This window comes from Bombus pyrosoma, linkage group LG3 (genome assembly GCF_014825855.1).
Source record: "Bombus pyrosoma isolate SC7728 linkage group LG3, ASM1482585v1, whole genome shotgun sequence".
Classification (NCBI taxonomy): Eukaryota; Metazoa; Arthropoda; class Insecta; order Hymenoptera; family Apidae; genus Bombus; species Bombus pyrosoma.
In genome coordinates, this window is record NC_057772.1 from 2,475,387 (window position 1) to 2,498,489 (window position 23,103).

The window sequence follows — 23,103 nt, forward strand, 5'->3', positions numbered from 1 at the left end:
AAAGGGGCGCGTGGATGGCCGAGGCGTGTCGCGGGACAACTAAATTCAGCTTCGTGTCAAAAGGAGAAGGAATTATGAGCCGAGACGGCCAGGGGCCGATAGCCTATGGTTAAAGCTCGCGTACACAACGTACGGTGAGTTTCTCCAATGTAGTCGCTTAATAACGGTACAAAACGCGGAAGCGATTGGCACGCGACTCGGCTTATCTCCGCTCGCGAGCCGCTTGCGAAACCGGCGACCAGCCGCGCCGACATTCTCCTCCGGTCGAAGTTTGGCCGGAAACGCGTTCTCTTTCCAGTGAAAATCGTCTTGCTGTTTGATTCCATGGGACGTTGATCTTGTGGGTTGTTCGTAGGAGTTTACAACGACGTAGGAGATTTCTTTTTCACTTTTTAGAATTTCGTATGGCTGCCGGGTGATTTCGAAAATGTGAAATGTATACGAGTTTCGTTCTAGCTGATGCAAGATCTTTGTTCGTAATGGAAGAGTCGGTGATTTGACCTTCCTCGTGTTTGTAATTAACACGTTGCTGTTTCACAGAAGAGAAAGAGAGAGAGGTTGCTCGCGTGTAACCTATAAAGAAAGGAATGGAAAAAAAATTACTCGTTGCGAGTCAGAAACTATTCCGATGCGTAATGTAAGCGTACGAACACTACGCGAATGATGTACACGAAAACTGCATGGTCCAGTCGTAGAAACATTGGACATCGAATCGATAAAAATGCTGAGACGCGCTGTTCGTCGACAGTTGCGAGACGATCGTTTCAAGCGTTCATCGAATCGCCATGATCTTCGAGAGGAAGACGCGTCGTATGTGACTGGCGACCGTGACTTTTCGCGGGCCTCTAGACGGAACGAATCAAACGTCGTTCCAGTAAACGCATAAGAGCCTGTCGTCGGCTATTAATTGACACGTAATTAAACGGTCGTTAAAACGACGCCTGCAGTTTCAGCGTTCGCCGATGATTTACGAGCAGTTGACCTATGAAAAGGAGTAGAGCGCACGCAAACGAGCGGACGTCGATCTCCTCCGCGCTTTCAGACCTTTCGATCGAACTCGAACCCGCTCGCTCACGCTTCCCCGGTCACAGCTCCCTCCTGTTCGCTGCGGTTTCCAGAGAAATCGCTTTCGTGCGCGGTTCAACGAGCGAATCGCTGGCCAGGGGACGGTGGTGCCGCTTGCGGTTACGGCCCCGGACCGTGTCTTGCACCGAGCTTCGTGCCTTCCCTCGCGCACTTTCCACCGCTTCTTGCCGCTAGATGGTCCACTGAGGAAACTGACCTATGCTTCGCGAGATATTATCCGTGCCTGGAGAGAAATTGATTAAACGCCTGCTGTCTAACGCTTACGGTCGCGTGGGTGGATGGGAATTAATTTACGGTGATGTCTTCTTTCGATGAAATCGGGAAAAGAACAGCAGGTAGCCGGCAGAATACAGCGAATATTTATACGTTACGCGTACTCTTCGATCGAAAAGAATCGAGTAACCTGTATAGACGGTCCAACAAGTAGCTAACGAGGAGTTAATCCTATTCCATACGATCGAAGTAACAAATTAATCAAGATCGTACGTTCTACGGAGGTTGGTAAAGGCCAACAAAGAACAAGCGTTATTAGCGAACGAGCCAATTAATCGATTAATCCTTGTAACCGTATACTCGTCCACGCGATAATTACCCAAGTGCATTTAACCTCCTTGTCGTCGTCGACGAAATGGTCGTTTATTTAGTCACTCTGCAGACCACAAAGCAAAAAGAAGGAAGGGAAAGAAGGGTAGAATTTTCCAATTTCTCCTTTTTCCTCTCGGTTTCTAGCGTACGGTGAGCGAGACACTCGTCTCCGTGGCCGCGAGGGGCGATCCTTCGGTTTTTTTTTCTCCTAACCCTCGACGTGGCTGTGAACGAAACTCTTTGTTAAAGTCCGCCGTGTTTTTTTCAATAACACTTCGCCGACCCTTTCGCTTAACGCGCTTTTTCACCTCGGAGCCCTCGAACGTGCAAAAGCGTCGCTGCTGTCGCTGCACCCGCGTAAGCTAGTCTTTAATGCGTCTGCCCGCCCCGCAGGTTCGATGAACTTTTCTCTCTCGAAGAAGGAACTTTAAAGGTGAGCGTCCCGTTTTCCGATCTCGCCTCTTGACTTCTCGACCGCCGCGCCCGAATCCGGACGGACCTAGCTTCTCTCTCTCTCTCTCTCTCTCTCTCTTACTCCCCCTCTTCTTCCTTACTTATTTATCTCTCTTTCTCTCTCGACCTTCTAATTGCCTTATACATACTTCAACATCGAGCACGCGTGTTCAGATGCAAGTCATCATATTCCATCATCTACGATCGTACGATTGTTGCAGTAGATGCGTCGTTTACCTCTGTCACGATGTTAATCTTGCAATACTATACCTGTACAGAAGTAATCGACATTCCTAATCATAAAAAGGAATAGAATTATCATTCATTATATTCAGGTGGTTGAAGAATATAATCGTATGCAACAGCCGCTTTAAACGAGTCCGTACAAATCTTATAAGAATTTCAATTTTTCTATGCTACAAAATCATAAAAAGACGTACATTGCGAAGAGATTCTTCAAAATAACGGAAAGAAAACGCTTGAGAAATATAGTATTCCACAGTTAAGAAAACTGCTACTGGTATCCCGTCGATTTTGATTTTCCAAAGTTTCATCTTCTAAATTCTAAAGGAATATAATAAAGAAGAGGGCGGAGAATTCCAAAATCCACATATTCCTTTCTATTTCCTTCTCGGTATAGCGTAGATTTACTCTTTATAAAACGACAATGTGTGTCCTGTCGAGGAGAACGTGCGTCCGTATTTGTGCACAAGGTGCAACGTGCGTTTGAAAAAGTTCATCGAAATCGCAGCTGCATCAGGTACGTGTCTCTTACGCGATCCGACGACCCGGTCCGAAAAGCTGAAAGCGTAGGTGCGTTATTTCCCCGGGGTTAACGTTCTCTGGCTGTCTGGACAGATGTTTCCGATCGTCTCCACACGGTCCTACGCTCGTAACCTACTGTTAGCGAGCGGCAACAACCTGAAAAGGGTCTGTTCGTGGGCGCAACAATGGAGCGTCATGATTTCCAGCCGGTCGTCTCCATCTTCTTGCGCTTTCCGACGCCATATATCGTCGATCTACCACGGTAGCCCGCTGGTTCCTTCGTCTTCCTATCTTTTCACCTTCCTCGCCAACCTCTATCTTCTTTTCCTTCTTGGAAAAACGATGATCTGTTTGCGTTTTCCTTCGAAAACTGGTGTGTACTGAATCATCCCTCCGCTGTGTGCGTCTTTTTCCTTCTACTATATTTTGTCTTTGTAGGTCGCTGATTCAGCTATTCTTTGAAATACGAGGATGATGTTACTTCGTGAAATACCTGAGATTGTTTGCGTTTTATTACGAAATTCCCTGTGCGTACGTAGTTACGTATAGCATGTACAGATACATATATGGGGAAAATCGTTCACATTGCGCGAATGTGTAGTAGCTTACATAAAGCTTTAAATACAAATAAATCACAATTATTACGATCACAAAATTGTATTTGCACTGTGACCCGTGTACAAATTTCTTCCCCATACTAAACTTTCTAATTCATGAAACATTCAGATAAAATGAAACGATGTTTACGAAAGTCACTGATACCAAGTTCTCATAGTCAATATGCGTGCGTTTGGGAATCGCATCGCCGGAACAAGTCGGCAAAGCGTTAAAGATACAACGGAGTACCCTGGTTCCGCGCACGTAATATCGTTTTCCTCGGCTTCCGCTTTCTATAATTTTCACGCGACTGAACGTTCGTTCCCGGTTGTTACTCAACGAGCGAACCGAAGAAAACATCGTTCCTCGTTTCTGTGAACACCGTTCCCAATAACGTTCCATCGCGATGGTGGTAGGGGCGGTTTCGATCGCCCGAGCCACGGGTATTAAGGTCGCCTTACAGCCGAGATCGAAGCGTTTAACGCCTTCACATCGGACGCTGAGATTTATGGACGCCGGTAAGCGGCTACTTGTAATCGTATCGCTGCGACCAGCCGAGAACAAATCGCGGTAGGCCGGTATTCGCGTAAGAAAGGGAATTACCGTGGATTTTCTCGCGACTCAGCCCTCTCCTCGTCTACCGTGCCACTCCTTTCTCTCCTCTAACGATACGTTTACATAAACAAACCGTCCCGGTGAACGTAATAGGCGACAGGTGCGCGACGATTGCAACGGTAGCTCGATCCCGTGTCCACTTCTGTCAAAAAACAAAGACAGCGATAGCATCGTCCATTTTAAGCTAATTAATCTCTGTATAATCTTTTTCCTGATAACATCGAGAAATTACATCGTCCACGGTACGAGTGTTCTGAACGAATGGTTAAAGTGTTGCGAATTGTGGATCTTAATTGCCGAAATAAGAGCAAAGGAGCACTAAGGTTACGCTTAGAATTCATATTAAAATAGTTTTAGATTTATTTAAATAAACGATTTCCAGGATCTTCGTCTTTGCCTCACCATCTTCCATACGACACTGCCAACGGAACAGTTACATTCGTCCGTTTTTCGAGACGCTGCACACACACATACTTTCACACACTCATATTCACATACGTGTGTCAGTACTACGCGACCAATCTTGTCTAGCACACAAAATTATACATATCTCAACATAAAGAACCGAAGATATAAGTATACCTTCCAGAAGAATGCGAAATTACTTGCTTTTAAATACCGAGCGACACGGTCCCGCGATATGATAATACCATAGTTGCTTCTTTTTTCGCTAGTTTCGTCCATTACAAGATTGAAATGTTTTTGACGATCCTCAAGACAGATTTTATAACTTCTGTTAATTCGTAGTTTTATACCTCAGCTTCTTCCCCCTAATTGCTACTGCACCTTCGGCGTCGTATCCTTTTCTTTTTCGCTAAAGGGATTTTTCTTTGGCGTGAAACTAAAGATAAATAAATAAATAAACATAGATGACAGACGAGCGTCGAATAGAACAGCGGGTATCGCCCGATCCGGACATTCGTCTCGCGGCTGCCTGCGTTCACCGGACATTTACATAAGTAAACCTCTAGCGGTAGACGCAATTGCCGACAGGTGTGCGGTAATCGCGAGCAAGGGAGCTCCGCCATGTCTAAGGTACTGCCATTACGAACTCTCATAGAATACTTAATAAATGGAAATAACCGGAGAGCGAGCCGCGTCGAGCTGTCCGCGAAATTACGAATCGACCGCTTAATTGCCGCTAGCGAGCGTGTTAATTGAAATCGAGCCGGCGGACACCGCACCGGTTCGAATATTTATTAAGCATCTGAGTGACGTTGTGAAAGGAGCGACAGCTAGTACAGCTATACTTTCTCGTATGAAATGGTACTGAATGGAGGCACTTCGAGACAGGGGACTGCGCAAGTCATTCCTAGATTTACCTTTCGCTAGTACTACGATCGTGTCGTGATCGTTAGTCTATCGATTAATGGATACGATGATTACATACTAGCAGTGGATATGGTGAAAGATAAAATTCGTAGGTTATCGCCGAATGGAAGTTTCTTTAGGCAGGTTTCTTTCACGGTGACGGTTGTTTTGCACGCGAGGAGAGATACACGCGGATTCTATGGATAGGCGATGAACAAAGAGGAACGGCTGAAAGAAGTCGGTAGAATCGCGGCCGGACGAAATAGAAACTGCACAGACGGGGAACCGAAGCCACCGTGAATGGGAATTATTCAGGCTAGCCGCTGAATGAAACGTGTTTCTTTCAAATTCTGCTCTCGCTTCGCCCCGTGCCCCAGAGCACGTTGTTGCTAGGTCGCGCGTGCACCGGATGTTGCCTGTTCGAGCTAGTTGATTGGGATCTTCTAAACGGCCACCAGCTCGCTCATATAATTCGTTTCATCGCTGTAAATGCTTCAATTGAACCGTCAAATAGAATCTCTCTCTGTCTCTCTCTGTCTCTCTCTCTTACTCATCCACGATAATAATAATAATAATAATAATAATAATAATAATAATAATAATAATAATAATAATATATTCAATTGATCTTTGTTTTCTCAAACTTTACGGTTCTCTCAGTTTTCGTACATACGTCACATACGTACACGTACACACGTCTATTCATTCGATGTAAGCGTATTTCCTATTGACTGTTTGGGTCAATGACACAGACATCGTTCGAAGACACGGAGAATCTTTTCGAAAATAACTTTCAAGTTGGCCGAGGAGGCGCACGCGGCTTCGAATCGAAAGCAGCGGCTCGCAGGAAGGTTGTGGCCGTCTCTCGATGAAAGGAAGGAGCCAGTTCCACGTCCCTGAAGGTCTTCCTCGTCGGCCTCGGCTTCACGGAGCGAGTCACTCGACCGCCCGACCCGTCCTTTTCTCACGGCAGTGGATCGACGCTCGACATACCTAAACCTTCCATCAACAGCTGGCCAATCCCTCGGAGGACCAGCTGCGTTTCCTGCCGACGACAAGAGTCATCCCGAAAACGCTTCTCTATATGTACCGCCGCCACGTTTTCTAGAACAAGCACGAAAACCATCTAGGCCACTTTTTCGCTTTTCGGATCAAGTGCACGTACATCGATGGAGGGCTTTTTCACGTCGCCACGGTTTTCAGAAACGTTTCCAAACATTTTCTAGGTTTGAATGAATATGAAAATCGAAATAATATCTCACCTACGGAGAATTCAAAGCTCGAGACTCGAAAGAATTTTCACGTTATCGTTTCGATCTTGTCGGAGTTAAAAAATTTGTTCGACGATTGAACGTTTCTTTTTTTTTTTTTCTTTTTGTCCTTGTTGGAAGAGAGATGTAACTACTTAGATTATTCCAAAGAAGGAAGAGAACATGTAAATCCGACCACGGCTAATAGAAAACTTCATCAGCGTTGCGACGCTGGCTGGGATAATAATCGTAATTGCATCTGCTATGGCACGAGTACAGGTGGCATATTAGCGCGAATTTCACTTTTTCATCCAGACGAAACGCGTAGGAGACTGTCGCTCTCGCACATTCACCATGAATAGTGAAATGACTGCTTCTTTTCACGTCAACGCTTCTTTCGTCATCTTTGTTCGCGATATCGCAGGTGTCATCCTGGTCCATGGATCCACCGAAAGAGAATTACCTTCCTTGTCGCTCGTCTCGTTTGTCCATTCTTTTTCCTGATCACCCTTTTCTCTCCGTGTACCAGCCAGACGTTCCAATTAGGATAACGAACGAGTGTATCCGTTACTTAGAACGACGTACACTCGCTTTCTTCCTTTTAACATACCGACGAGGAGGCATCTACGATCCTCGAGATACGAGACTCGGCTAAATTTAAGAGCTTTCTTTGTTTGCTAGCGTTGCGTGGATGCGACATTGTACTTTACAAAGTTATTGACAATAACTGGCATTGATGTTGAAGGATAAATGTATTTATGTTCGGTAAGAGTGTTCTCAGATTTTAGCGCATTATGTCTTTTTCCCGAAAAATCATTCGGAAAAATTTCCGCCTTTATCAAGGAATGGAAAGACAATTCTTGTTGTAAACTCGAACGAACCAACTCCGAAAGGAGCAAAGTGATATTTCTTAAATATTCAATGACGAGTATATAGCAAAATTGTATGTTTTCTTAAGGGCAGAAGAAAATCAGTGACGATGAAGTAATGTGGTGGTAGAGAATAACGAGTGAGATAAATCTTACGCTTTTCAAGGACACAAACATGTTAGAAAGAAGTAGAGTAAAGGACACTGGAAATATCGAAATACATATTCCTGTGAAGTTCCTGGAAAATAAAATGCCGAATGGTCAGAGCCAGAAGGTGCTTGTCACGAGTTTCACATAAAGAAAAACAGGGGAATTTCCGAATTCACGTGTTCCTCGTAAAACGTGGAAACTCCGAATTGCCTGACCAGGCAGCCCGAGCCGCGCGTTGTCCGGGTAAATCGAGCGATTTCTTCGAGAATCACGTTTCCTAGGATCACCTCCGGTGCTCTTGGACGCGCACGTGAAACAAAAAGCGGCGCGCAAATTGCACGAAACGAACGATAGCGAAGCAAAGAGGAAACTGGCGATCGTCCCTGTCCGTTTTGTGCCACGAAACGTCTGTGTTTGTCTGTGTCGTACAAAATCTACACGGAATTGGTAATTCGTCTTTAAGAAAAGTCAATTATCGAGTTCGAATATGATTTTCGAGTAAAATTGTAAAACCGCAAGTTTATAATCTACACCTTGTAATTAGTCAATATTATTATTGTAATTACTAATATTATTAGTGGGAAAATTATTCCGCAAGATTTCTCGTAATCTTCTGCCCGGTTTAAGAATTGTTTCGATGGCGTCGCAAAGATTCCCACTACGTAATACGAAGATGGTTCGGAAGAGGTGCGGTCACCGTGTATGTTTTCCACCAGCTGATAAGTTTTACCAGCGTCATCAGACTCGACCGAAGAATCAGCTGTCCGAAGCTATCCATTATCCCCAGAGGACCGAAGAGAAATCACTGAAATCAGAGACAGAGAGCGCATTCTCGAGCTTGCCAAGGTGCACAGAAGCTGTTGCGGGGTTTAAATGGAAGTGTTGCAACCTCGATCTCCGGTTGCAATCGCAACTCCTGTGTCAGTCAGTAATGAAGTTTCACGATTTGATCCAACAACATGGAGAACTTGGAATCAACCAGGAATCAGCTCTTAACCCCTTGTTCTATTGGTAATTGAAGGAGGCTTTGCCAGTCTTCGTTGGAAAACGTTCGCGGAGAAGGAAAAGGAACGCGACGCGAATAATATCGTGCGTCGAGAAGCTACGACAATTAGAAAGGTTCCCTCGTGTTCGTCAATGCTCTCTCGTGCGCGCGTATTCCTTTTCTCTTCTTTTCTTTTTTCTCTCCGTATTGCTCTTCTCTTCCACGCGAGCATTCTGGTTCTTTATGAAGAGATCAACACAAAGAGTACCATGCGAATCCTCAAACGGAAGTCGACGGTCGTTGAAGCTTTCTCAATAGGTAACGACCTCTTACCTGAAAAAGACGACCTTTTCTGTACCTGCATGGTGGATCGATTCGTACATCGAAGGAGTCTCACCAAGTCTTGTACTTCATTCGTTTCGTTCCGTTCCGTTTGCAGAGGCCACGGGAAGGAAGCGAGTATACGTTATCGGGACGTATCGCGAGAGGAAACGTGCAAAAATTAGCGTCGACCGGCGAGAAATGATCGAATTGCCTGTAGACACGCGACGCACCGTCTCGATGAACGACTGTCGTTACCATTGTCGTCGTTACCATTGTCGTCGCGATTCTCATCGTTCGTGCGTTCGCTCACTTGTCATCGCTTCGAGAAACGTTCTTTCGTAGTGGACGGTTTCGATAAAAACATCACGGACGAACGAGTTAACCTTGGTGGCCGATGGCAGACATCGGCGAACGCGTCTTCTTGCGGTTCTCGATGTAACTCGTCCGACGATAGTCGGAGATATAGACCGCGATAAATTACTCGAGGTTCGAATTAAAATCACGATTTTAAATCGAATTTAATTCGATTCTGCTCGGATAGTTGGTTCGAATCTTTCGTCTAGGATACGCAGAAACTCGGCGATTTGTCCGGACGGAGTAAAAACGATCGCACGATGTAAGGATATCGTAATGGCTCGGTGTACACTCTGTTTCGGTCGAAACGAAACGAAACAAAACGAGTTGGAGAAGGTACGAGGGAAATTATTGTAAACGCCAGTTCTCAGGGTACGTACTGTCTGAGAAATTTTTGCCAGGAGTGTACTCGCGGTGAGCAGGTATAACATCTAACCGAGGTGAGTGGAACTGAAAGGGAAGAAGAAAGGTAAAGGGCAGGTGCGACTGTACATAGCTATACACGTCGGTTCTGCTGAAAGATACGCCTCTGGCACGAGGAGAGGAAGGCTATATCCAATTATTAAAATTAGAGGCTCCGTCGCCTTCGGTGAAACATCACGGGAAGCGTTCACTGTGCACAGCTCGATTGCGCTCGTCCTCTCCTTTTTGTCCTTCTTTTCTTCCTCTCCCCTGTTTTACCCCCTTTTTCCCTCGTTCGTTCCGTTCGTGCATCGTACACCTCCTGATTTTTCGATCGTCCAGCAATCGACGCCCTGGCACGAGACGTCTGCCCGCTCTTCGTGAAAAGGAGATGATGCTTTTCACGAAAAAGCCGCCATTTCAGACTGCCACTTTTGTTCCACTTTCCTGTCGTCTTTTTGTTAGCGAAGGAACGAAGATCGATACCGCCAGGCCAACCCCACCGCTCGGTTCCCGCATCTTTTCCACTCGGTAGCATCCACGAAAGTTTGTTGCCTCGGAAAAACCGTAACCAACCCCGCAGGATAACGTGGCTTCGGGACAAACTTCCTCTTTTCGAGAGAGATGAAACGCATCTTCCATGGTAGCAACCTCTTATTTTATCTGAAATAATTATAACAAACAAACGCGATAATATCCGCGAAACCATCGAAACCATCCAGCAAGCTGAAATCAGAGAAGCAGTCGGAATCAGCGAAACGTAGCCATTCAGCGGATTTAGAGGCGAGCACACTCGCCGCTCAACTTGGCTAAATCAAAGTCGTCAAACTGTATATGTCCCGTGTTTCGCTCGAATCCCATGCAGGAGCAGCGGGCGATCGCGTATTCAGATTCCGGTGCCCGGAATAGCTCGTCGTCCCTGATGCACGCACGAAGAGAGCCGTGCAACCTCTCTCTGCGGTACACACGCGACACGGCAATAATTAATACGTCGACGCAGCCTCGGCCAAAGATTTTCGCCCGTGTCTATATACGCGGCTGCATCGATGCACCGTTGCACCAGCGCGCGTTTGCCCCTTCCGCACGTGTGCACGAGCCGAGAGTGCATCCCGGGGCTGTGCGTGTCTCGTGCTGCATTCTCCCTATGGTCAATGTCGTCCTTCTCCCTCTTCCTTCCCTCGCTCTCCCGCAACCCTCATTTGTCTCTGTTGCACACGCGTACCCATCGTGCACCAACTTCGGCACGTCAACCCTTTCTCTTCCTCCCTCTCTCCTTCTCTCTTCAGCTTGATTCTCGATGCACCGAAGTGTGGATCCTCGTCGGACTAGCCGGTGCATCCATCGTGGCGTCTCTGTCCGCCGGCAACATCGGCGTCGACCGCAGTTCGTGCTGCTGGCGCAGCCATTGTCTCGTTCGCGAGCTATTTATCAGCAAGGTTTACGATTCTATCGTTTGTAAATGAAGCCAGTCGCTGGCTGTTTTCGCTCGATCGGTGAGCCAGATGGGCGACGCTGGATAGGGCTTAAAGAGCGTTAGTCTTTTCGCGTTCTGTTTGCAGTCGATAAGTATATCAAGTGTCTGTGTCGGAGCTACTGCGTGGCATTTTTCTCGAGGACATCGGAAGGTTTTTAAAGGACAAGTCGTTCGATCGAAACGTTGACTTTGTATCGATGTAATATCGTGTAATACGGCCGTGCCAACGTGGCACGCTGATAAAAGCAGGGTAAAGGTATGTTGGCTCGGTATGCGAGGTTCCCCGCGAGCGCATAACTCGTAGGTGATTTGCGCAGGGCAGCAGCCTTCGCAGTGGCGTTTCTCGTTCCGGCGTTAGACGAAGCGTTGCCCGCACGCATCAACCACACCTCGCCCGTCTCTCGTCCGTGGTCATTGTCCCGTCAGTGCGCTATCTATCGTGACCAGGCCCAGGCAATGCGCGCGATGTATAAATGGATCTAGGTGGCTGGCATCGTACACCGACGAGATCGCCATCGCGAATACGAGCGAGGGAGCGAGCGAATCGAAACACGAAGAAAGAAGCGGCTAAAGAGAGAGGCGGAGGCGCGTTTCTTCTCGCTTCTTCTCCGTTCCTCCTGCGGCTGGGCCTGACAAAAGCCGACCTTCGAGCTGACATTCACTTCACATCCGAGCCTCTTCCCTCTCTTTCTTTCCTCCTTCCATCAACCGCCTCCCTTGTCTCCTTCTTTCTCTCGGATGGTTCAGCTCGCGCTCACCTTCTCCGTCTACGCTTCCTCCCGGTTCCTCCTGGACCCGACCAGAGATAGCCTCTCTCGTCGAGAGAGGACTGGACCCGACCGACCGAGCACAAAGACCCGTCATTCCGGCCAACTCGCGTGTCCTTCCTCTCCTCGACTCGACGTGGAAACAAAGTTCAGCAGAGGAGAACTGTCTCTCGCCAACGAGCCTGCGTTTCGAGTTCGACACTCGGAGAGGTTCGAATCCCCCGTCGGAATCGAGCGTAAACTTCGATCGCACGACAAACCGTGGTATTCTCCACTTTTCAGCATGCGGTCTTTACGGCCGTCCCGTAGACATTCTCGTTCGACCGAGTTTTTCACGCGATTCCAACGCACATACGTACTCGATGAACGTAAGTACGTGCGCAGTTTCACGCAGGTGGTATGGGACGTGTCTGCTTTCTAACGGTACATCTCGCCCTTGGTTTTTTACCTTCGAACGAAACGAGCGGGGATGAAAGGAACGGAGCAACGACTCGTGTTTCCCAGGAGAGGAAGGTTCGTGACGGCGCGGCCGGCGGGCGGATGCGAGTATCGTTTACCAGGGCCGGCCAGATGCAGGCGGCGTTCAAATTGAAAATAGTTGACGGAAACGCGGCACCCGAGGAAGCAAATGTTTCTGGATAGGCGAAACAGGAGACAGGTTGCGCGGTGAACGGTCGGACATTCTTACGGCAGACTCTTCGAGCTCCTCCTTCGAATGGATTTACGACGCGGCGCCATTAAATTTCAACGATCCGCTATACACAGCCAAATATTGGGTTGCGAGCTATTTTTTGGAAATTCGTAGCCGATCGAATAAATCCCTATAATCCTTGCTCTATACCGTACAGTTAATCCTTTGAGAGGATAACAAGAGGCTGCGATTAGGTTCGCATTATCGGAAGATTAGTGGATCGAACCCGCAGCGTAATTGTTAACTCCCGTTTGCCCTCGCCCTCAGCGATCTCCATTTCAGCGAAGAATGCAAATAGCTACGAACCGTTCGTCGATTCCTTCAGACGGGTATTTTGCGATAGTGACAAAATTAGGCGCAGCAGCGTGAGTGCGTTTCTGGTGGTGAGTTCTGTGATCGAAAATGTTTCTGTTTTCCAAATTTTCAAAGGTGAAAAACAAAGAAAGAACACGTTGGAAGTATAGAAAAAGATAGAACGGCATCGGCTCGCCTATTTGTAATTACAGGCGCGCGATCTGCATACAATGCGGCGGTGTGTCGCTCGAGTTGGCAACGAAGTTCCACGGATGACCTTCCTCTTCTTCCTTCTCCTCCGTTCGCCTTTTTCTTCTGGCGAGCCGCTCGTTCCGGCAATCTACGCTCGCCTCAAAATTCCGCGACTCCGACCCGGCCTCCACCGGCGCATTCTCTCCCGTCCGGTGCTCTCATCGCATCGGCGTCGAACTTGATGAACGATCAAAGCGGTTCTGGCCTGGAGTTTTCGAGCAGAAATTTTCAAAAGTTATATAGTTGAAGGCGGGTGGCAGCCCCTTCTCGAGCACTCTGCCTTTCTGTCGCTCGTCGTTCTTTCGCAGTATCCTATCCGCTTCTCTTCTTTCTTGTTTCTTTGCAAACGTTGAGGATCTCCTTTGTTCTCGGAAACGTGTAACTTCGTGCGATCACGCACGGAACCTTCGATTCGTCTGAAAGTTTAACCCCAGTCTGTTCTCGACAGCCCTTTGCCTCCGAGGGACGAGCTGTTAACAAAATAAACGTTCCCTTATCTCGTTAACCCCTCGAATCTAGTCTCCCCTCTGCGATACCCCTTAGAATCGCAAGGGTCAAAGTTTTCAGTCAATACGATCGTTGTTTCGTTATTCTCGCGTTTAGACTAGATTTTTCGGATGTTTTAGACTCGAAAGTTATTCTCTGAAGTTCCCATACCATTCGAACAGACAGAACATCGTGGACAGGTAGATGTCAGCGCAACATTCGATCAAGCGATCACTCCCTTTCTTTGTCGAATTTGCCTGCGAGTTAAATACCTGGCCGAATATACAGACAATCTCAACCGAACTGCGACAACCTTTTCCCATATGTTCGCACAGGATTCTATTTAGACTCCAATTTATGACATCGGTTTTGGGGACGACCATCGTCCCCGAGGACAAACTTTTCACGACCGGAGGCCTCCTCATATGTTTCATGGAATGCGAAGCTTAACGCGTTACGTTTTCGGACGAGCCTCGAATGGAGCGGATATCTCGCTGTAAATAATACATGGTGGATGGCCATTTACACGGATTTATTGACCTCGAAAATTCGCTCGGATATTCCATAAAATTTATACACAATTCACGGGAGTATGCGTCTGGTTGGACAAAAGTTTAAAGGGGATGCACCGTGCGCCGCGCCGTGGAAATGCACTCGAAGCTTTTCGAACGATCTCGTGGTGCAGCCGGTTGCGGTACTCGAGTTTCGAGGGGAATTTAATTATCCCGCGCTTTTCATGCTATTATTTTGCACGATATTACGCCGTAATTATCCCGCTCGTCTCAATGGCCAGGGATTAAAATCTCTGCGACTTTTTGTGTTTTTTTTTTCTCTCCATCTTTTTTGTCTTTCGTTCCCCCCCGTTTCTCTCTCGTATACAGCACACTCGTTCGGACGATCTCGGGGTATTACGATTTTAATTTCACCGAGATTTTATCGTTTGCTCTGGCGTTCGGTGTCCTTGAACCGGGGACCACCGCCATTTAATCCGTCGTCGAGCGCGCAGGATGATCGGATGGGTTGTTCACCGCGCCGCGAACATTTTTTTGTTCCTACGTTTTGTTTCGGATTACGCGCTTTCATGTCCGGCCCTACGGATTTGTACGCCATCGATCTATCAGGCGTCCATCGACCGCGTGCATAACTGGTTTCTTCGTTTTTCCCCCCACAGCTCGAAATTTTCCCCGGTTCGTTATTCCGCTCGGGCGTATTCTCGGATTCGAAAGGGAAACGCCTGTGTAATACCGCGCTGGATCGAAGTAACAACGCGCAATTTTTCTCCCTCCAACCGAGAGGAAAAAGAAAAAAGAAAGGAACGTAGAAAAAAAAGCTAGTCAGAGTCAAAAGAAATTCCTTGAACGGACGAGAAGGTGGAGAAGGCAGTGGTGGTTGTCCAGTCGAAGCGTTGAATTCAACGCTACCTAGGATTTTTCTACGAGAATAAAATCCGTCGATATCAATCTCGTGGTTAGGCACACCTGAATTCTGTTCCACGTAGACAACTATCTGGAGACCCTCTCCCCGTCCTCGACGCTCCTTTCACCTTTCCCTTCACCGTCCACCGGCGCATTTGTCATTCCGTTTGGTCCTCCGCCTGTACGACTTCCTTTTACCTGGTTGTACCTCGGACCTCCGAAAAATAGCCCTTCTCGCCAGCTTGGCCTTGAACCTCTCCAGATTCCCTCTCGCGTCCCTATACGCGGCATGGAACGTCCGCTCGGAATCCGCGTATCGTTTATTCCGTAGAAATCGTGGCCGACCACACTCTTCTCTTTCGTCGCAGGAACAGCGTTGTCTGTCGAGGCCCCCCTACGTTTCGACCAGAGAAAGGGAGAGAAATTCGCCGCGACTTTATGACGTAGCTATTATTACATCGTACTTCCTGAAAACAAGCGCACCGATCTGCGTCTCAACAGAGAAACGCAGTGACCGGTCTTTCGAGAGATCGGAAAAGGAAACGGATGTAATTCGTTCGCATCTTTTTGCATTCTTTCGACCCACTCTCCACTAGTCCTTTTTTTTTTTTTTTTTTCTTTTATCTATCCACTCACCAGACAAAAACCTGTGTTCCATCGACGTGCACATTTAGGCAACTGTGACTGACTGTGAGTGTTTCGAGCACGAGGTGGAAGCGGCGAGAGTTTTTAATCATTTCCACGCATGTATATAAATTGTTACGAGCGTGTGCATCTCGATCTGCAGATATCTCATTCGTCAGAACACGCGTGAATCGTAATCGCGGCATTACGTCGAAAGTTAATGGAACGAAAGAGGTTGCTGCATTAAAAACGTTTGAAGACGGTTTCACTGAATTTGGGAGATGGTAATGGGCACATCGTGGCGGCAGAGGCATACTCGTCAGGCTGACTCAACATCGGAACAGCTGGTACCGGAGGGATGAGCGAGACCCTAGCGTGTGCGTCTAATATCAGATCCAAAGTGAGAGGAGGCTGTAGGGACCGATCCTTCATGCTGCGTGAAAGCCTCTGTACGCCAAGTATCTTTAATGAATCTCCGCTGCTATCGATTGCTCGGTAAGCTGTTCCACCATTACGAAAACCGCTTTTGCCAACGCGCCTATTTTGCGCTGTTAAAATACTACACGGAGTCGCGTACGAGCTCGGTGTACGCACGGTTTGCGCAATTTCGTAAAATGCCCGTATGTATGGGTGCCTGCGAGATGCCTGTCTGTCGACCACGGATACGCAACCCTCCTTTCATGTTTATCCTGCTTAAAAAAGGCAGAGTTCTTATGCCGCGTGTATGGTTGTTTCGCAACGCGCGCACAACCGCGTCGAAAAATCATCGGCAATTTTCGAAAATAAAACTACCGAGCAAGTTGTGACCGACACTTGGCGATGTTCCTCGTACATCGATAGTGCGCGGGCACGTACACATTTTTCTGGGGTTAATTCGACGTCCGACCGTCTGGGTTGAGGGAGCGGTCCGCGAAACCCCACTGCACAAGGGAGAACCTCCGTATCCCTTCGACTGTTGCTCTCTCTCTCTCTCACACACGCGTACACGCACACGCACGAACACACACACACACACACACGCGTCAGTGCGTATTTTCTCTCCTCCTTCCCTATAGTACAGTCCCCCCGGGTAAACGTTTCAGCACTGGGTAGGCTTAGGCACTGGCGTAGGGAGCCGAGGATGATATCGGAGCTCGATTTGAAATCCACGGGATTACGCGCGCCACCCTGTTAAAGCGTCTGATTCGAGGAAATAATCCAGCGGGGTAGACTAAAATGTAGGAAAGTTAAAAATATTGAAAAATTAAACGATAGAAAGCACTTTGGAGCAGGTTGAAAAATATACATGCAGAATTATTAGTTGGATGTCAGTTAGGTTCCATAAATACAATATGGAAATATAATATGATAGGTTTTATATGTAAGTGCATTACGATGTACCGCGATAAATCCAGTTGGTTTTAATTGGTGATATATCATATAGTTTTTATCGTGGTAATGGAAGGAACGAATTTCGGGTTATACGCCACTGCGCGTTCGGCACATCATTGGTCTCGGGGCGCTGGAAACGGTCGGTACGCGAATGCATCCACCGCCACTTTCTGCCCCTCCATTGGGCGGCGCTCCATGCGCGTCGCAGTCGTCGAGAGTCGACGGGCTCAGTCTTCGTTGGATCGTTGCCAAGTGTGTGTCGTAGATCGGTGCACTCGTTTACCCTTGTGCGTCGATTCGGCGTGGTTTTTCGTTCGCCTCGACTCTTTCTTCCCTTTTTCTCTCTTTTTCCCTCCCTTTCAGTTCCCGATTTTTTTCTCCCCCGCACAGACAAGAGACCCAGTGTGTTATATGTTACATGCGCGCGCAAGCCGCTCGTTGCGTAGCGGGTCGGACCAGTGGTGAAACACGGCCAAGAAAGATAAAAACGCTGTGTGCTGTTGTGCGTGTGCGGAGTGTGCAATATTTTGGTTACATCCGGGATAAAAACGCCACGAAAGCAAACACGAGGTGTATCGTGAAACTCACCGAAAACGTCGCGCGAGATATGGATTGGGCGCTCAAGGCTCGCCGAACGTAAGTCCCTAAGTCACTCTTCTATAGCCCTGTTTCTCCTCCAAATCGTTCCTAGCGCTGTGTTTCTCGATTCCCGCGAGATCGTATCCTCATCGGACTTCGAAACCCGTTTTCAGGTTGCTCGGCCTGAAATTCATTGGCGTTCCTCTCTACTCTGCAGTGTAGTGTAGGAAGATTTGGACGTGTATAGATGGACGTCTCTGTACATCAACGGATATTCAGTTCGTTCGTTTGCAATCAGTGTGACGGCTTCTACGAAACGGATACTCGTGCAGTGTTTTACCTCTCCTCTGCAAGTGAATCTCTTGTTCGAATCTCGTTTCTTCGTGGTTCCTGTCGAACCGCAGATGTGTCCTACGTGTACAGAATATGTTTGCGTGGATCGAACCGTCGGCCTCAGTTCGAGGAGAAAAAAAAATTCAATACGCGACGTCATTCGTGCTTGTGTCTCGAGGTCAGTGTTGTTTGCCCAGCCGTCTCGGCGCGTTGCATATATATATTAAGTCAACCGATTTGATAAGCCGATATACGAGAAAAATAAAATGCTGCGTGCCTGTCTCACACAACGACGCAACCGTCGCTTGTCACACGCCACGATTCGCCCGTGGGAATCGAGCTCTCGTCCGACCAAACTACCGTGGATTCATCACACCGTGAAAGATTTCGCGGAAGCGCGGTTCGCGGTAACCGCCGTCCATTCGAAGCGTGACTCGATTTGAATTTTAGTAGTCGTTAGTGTTACGCTCTTCTTGTGCTCTTCAAGACTGACGTTTTCTGAAACATTTCGAGACTTTATTCGATAACAATATCTTCCATATATATAGAAAAATTCTTTGCCAGCGTCTCTAAACATCGTTGAATTTCGAGGTCAGTTTACGATTGCTGTAAATAAGAGAAAGATTCTATATATATATATATGTGTGTGTCTGTATGTGTGCATATATATATATAGATCCAGTATATATATATATATGAATTAGTGAAATTCCAACTCACACGAAGCGAGCTGAAAGCAGTACATTTTGCATGGTAGCAGTGACCAGTGATAGCCGATGAGAGTTCTCTAGAAAACGCGAGATACATTATTTTCTTCGCGTACATCTCCAAATATTGTCACGATTAGAAATTGAACGTTAATCTTACTAAGTGACATCAAGATTCGACGTCTTTTCATTAATGTTATTCTACAAAAAAATCAAGCGAGTTCTAAACGATTCTAGCCGGCAGTGAATTCTCTTGTAACGTAGTATCCTCATGTCCGATCAAATGTAAGTAATTGAAACCGTTGCTGCACGTTCGATACAAGTGATTATTCGCGTCGAACGTGGTCGCGGCTCGATTCTCCTTTCTCTCATTCATTATTCCCTTTAATTCCCGACAAGTTCGTTGCGTAACAGTTCGATCAATACCGACAATGTCGCGCTGTCGAAGGACGACGAAAAAGAGGTTTCGCTCCTGCGAATAACGCTGTATGGTTAACGTATCGGGATAACCAAAGCCGGGAAGAGGCTTTACCGTCGGGATTCTCGCGGACCGGACGGTGCCCGTTAAGCGGCTCTGGATCGTGGAACAGCTGCTCGTTGTTTAACGACATAACAGTGGTGAGTTCGCGACGCGTCCGATAAACGTCAGGACCATGTGCCCACGGTGGAGGGAGTATAGGAGGAACAAGCCACGGAATAACACGCTTAGAAGACCTCGCATGTTAACGAGCTGTAACGTTTGAGCTACGTCCGAACGTCCACCATGAACACAACCGCTTCGATACGTTGGTAGAACTGGTTCAAGCGATACTTGGCGTTAGTTTAATTTCAATTATGTAAAGATGTACGAGCGTTTAATAATTACAGGAAGACAGTTTCAGTCGCTGGAAGAGTATGTGATGTATAGATCGACTAACGCGATCTTAGATTTTCACGAGGAATAAAGGATGTGCAGTGGTAATGATGGATGATTAATAAAGATAAAGATAAGGAATAACGAAAGTTTGTATAGGAATTTTTTAATTCTGGATTTTGATTACGTTAGCTTTGTTGTGTCACGTCACTTTTCCTCTCGTTTCTTCTTTTCTTGATTATCCTTCTCTCCTTAGAATTTGTCCGGTAGAAAGGTTTACGGTTGTCACGTAGGAAGAGAGGAGAGAATATGGGTTTTAGGATGTAGATGGCAGCAGCCACGTAAGATATTAAGATGAAGGAGAATGAGACTGTTAACGACCTATATAGCTGAGTTAATTAGATCAGAGGAAGAAATTTATTAAGAAAATACGGAAGCGACAAGTGACACGTTTTGTTAATTAATAAATACGTTGGAGAACGAGGTGGATTTTCGCGCGATAAACTCGATCGATCCATCTGGAAATTTACGAGCGATATCGACGATGGAAATCCCTCTGACTGGAGCGCAGGCTTTTGTCGTCGCGAGGATAGATTTTTTAGCGATTTTTTGGAGCGACGCTCTCACAAAGAAATCGATGATTCGTTCCGTTGTACGCGCGATAAATTTCCCGCAGACGCGTTGAAGAAGGGCGACTTTTTCCAAAGGGGGGAGAATGGTTGGCTAGATAGTTGGAACGAACGTTAGCGAATGAAAGGATCTTGCCCCGCCTCTTGCTAAATGTCTGCGGTTAAAAAATTCCTATGAGAAGTCACGGAAATAACTGAACTTCAAAATACATAACTCATCGCCTTGTGTTTCGTAATTTTCTTTCGCCTACTATTCACCGTTCCACCGCTTCGTCTACGACAAAACGTTGAAATATATCGTGTACACGATTTACTTCTGATAATACACACACACTGATCGTGCAATCTGAAGATAAAGCGTAAGTTAAAATCAAACTTTGATGCAAGAAACCTTGCTTTCGTTGTATTCGATGCATAATTCACGCGTATGACTGGCCATTAAATTAAAAAGATAAAATGGAAGACACGTGTGTGAAAATCGGAGTTAGAAGACAGTTACTGGTCGTCACACCGAATGCTCGCACTCCTCAGAAGGGGAAAATTCGCAGAACTCTCGATATCAAACGGGGAGTCACTTCGTATTCAGTCAGAGAACTTCCTGAATATGATAATACTCGCTCAAGAACGGTAATATTCGGCGAGTCTGCCGGACAGGACAATGGTGTTCGAAGTACAGGCGTGACTGGCATAGCGCGACCAGCCAACAGATCCATTTCCTCGAAGAAGCTTCGACTGGCAGAAACGGCTACTCGGTTCCAGGTTGCTCGGTATAGTTGCGATATATTCTAGAGACCAGACTAGTACTAGATACGGCAAGACGTTCTTTGTTTCTAAACTCTGTATACGCGCGTGTATATATATAAGCGTCTGTATATACACCGAACTTCTCGTGCAGTAGCTAGTCGTCTTGAAAATTTCGTGTAATGTAGATCGACGGTCGTTACGTTCTCTTCTTTAAGGAGTCGTTTCCCTTTTTACGATCTTTCCCGGGAATACACCTGCGGGCACCTGTTTCTACTCCAGCGGCATGGAACACGTGCAGTCAAGTGCTATTTTTAGAGCATTTTTGCAAAATGTCGCTTTAGATACGTATCAAGGTTAGTGTGTAGCTCCTGATTGCTTATTGACTTTCAAATCTTGATTTCGTCGGTAAAATTTTCGTTTTCTAGGAATTCTTCGTGACAATCGCGTTCGTTATTCCACGCGAATCTACAGGAAGCTTCTTAAAAAATATCTTTATTATTATTTATACTTTCTTATTTTAATTTTATACCAAACATTTTTCTCAGGCATTAAGAATCTTTATGTCTATCGGAATAGGATCGTGAAAAGTTCAATGTAACGTTCAAGTCTATCAAATTCTTCACGAACAGCTCAAAATCTCCCGTCCATGAAAGTCGATCAATCGGTGTAGACTTCGATTTCGCTTCTTTATTCCCTCGGAGAACTCCAATTTCGTCACAATTCACCTGTCTCTTTCTTCGATCCACGGGCAGTCTGTCACACCGAAAATGTTACACAATCCCTTGTCTACAGCAGAGGGTCTACCATTGCTAGGACTTTCCTGCTGGTGGATGCATGTGCGTGCTTCGCGAAGACCATGTTGAAGACAGGCAGGTTCGTCTCGAAATACACACCCAAGCCGGAGGCAGAGTAGCGTGTGCCTTACACACCACGTGTTGTGTGGCTGGCACTGCTCTTTGGTAACAGAACACCCGAAAGGGAAGCATTTCCTTTTCGACGTTGCTCTCTTTCTCTCGACTCTCTCTTCTCGACGACGAGACGTCGTTAATTCTACCGTTTCTAAAGCACCAGGGGATTGCTTCGTCGATGAAACAAGTGCTCTTGCTCTTTTTTCTTTTTTTTTTTTCTCAAAAACATGCCACGCTGAATTCGAATTCGAATCACGAGCCATGAAGTTACGACGAGATTAACTAAATGAGTTCTATTGGCTGTGACAAAAGTAGCTCCGTTTGATCGTCGTTCGCTTTTCTGGCAAAAGAGTTTCGGTGATCAAGAGATCTTTGATTTTCAGTGTATCGCTCGATTTATTGCAAATTTACATTACGAATTGAAATCACCAGATTCAGTTCAGCCTGCTGTGGATAAGAGAGTTTGCTTCAATGGGAATTTTCTTTAAATGATGTAGGCATTCTCTATAGTTTGTTGACGATAAGAGAGTAGAAAGTGATACGTAATCGAACGTCTAGGTTAAGCATTCCGACGTCATCAGGATAGAGTTTTCAATGACAGCCGTGAGTTCAGTCTTTGAAAAGTTCAATTTCGAGTGCTCTACATTCTATTCAGTGTACAGCTTCGACGCGATTCGTTCTCCGACTGTCCATCTTGATGGCGTTTGACATTTCGAGCTGAACTATTTATTTAACTGTCAGCTACGAAATCGAACATACTGCGGTAAAAATACGAGTTTCGCAGACAACGCGGCGGTTTTAGTTTTAAATAATCGCTCGATTTCGTTCTACCGCAACCAGAAACGTATCGTGACGTCACTTATTTTCAACTTCCAAATCCAAAGCTAGATCCAAGAAAAGATTACGCGTTTATAAACATAGAATCGAAACAATTGGAACGCGAACGGGCAGAAATCGTAATTGGAGCAACCGTTGAAATTTTCGAAACGCTAACCTCGATCTTTCGGTGATGTTCATCGAACGGCGGGAAATCGAGGCAAAATACAGAGAAGAGGAAAATGGAACGACAAAGGGGCGGTTGCGAGGAAAAAGAAAGGCGAACGAATGGATGATACGGTTTTCGAGTGGGCGTCGGTTTATATTTATGCGCGAAAATAGCGGCGCTAACGGCGTCGCTAGCGTCGAGCTGGCTTAGTCGAAGCCGAGCGCGCTCTTAGACCGTGTCGTCAT

General features: G+C 46.6%; 1 protein-coding gene across 4 annotated transcripts in view; it reads left to right on the forward strand.

Moving 5' to 3' along the window:
• Nucleotides 1-23,103, forward strand: part of LOC122566176 (protein gustavus) — a 155,385-nt gene that overhangs the window by 99,391 nt on the left and 32,891 nt on the right. The window contains exon 1 of one of the 4 annotated variants that reach the window (XM_043723044.1): nt 17,351-17,756. The exons of 2 other annotated variants lie outside the window; for them this stretch is intronic. In XM_043723044.1, the coding sequence (XP_043578979.1) occupies nt 17,539-17,756 (218 nt within the window). In that variant the 5' untranslated portion in view covers nt 17,351-17,538. Of the gene's footprint in view, nt 1-17,350; nt 17,757-18,088; nt 18,211-23,103 lie in introns of those variants that run through there. One more of the 4 variants, XM_043723045.1, reaches the window with a different exon arrangement.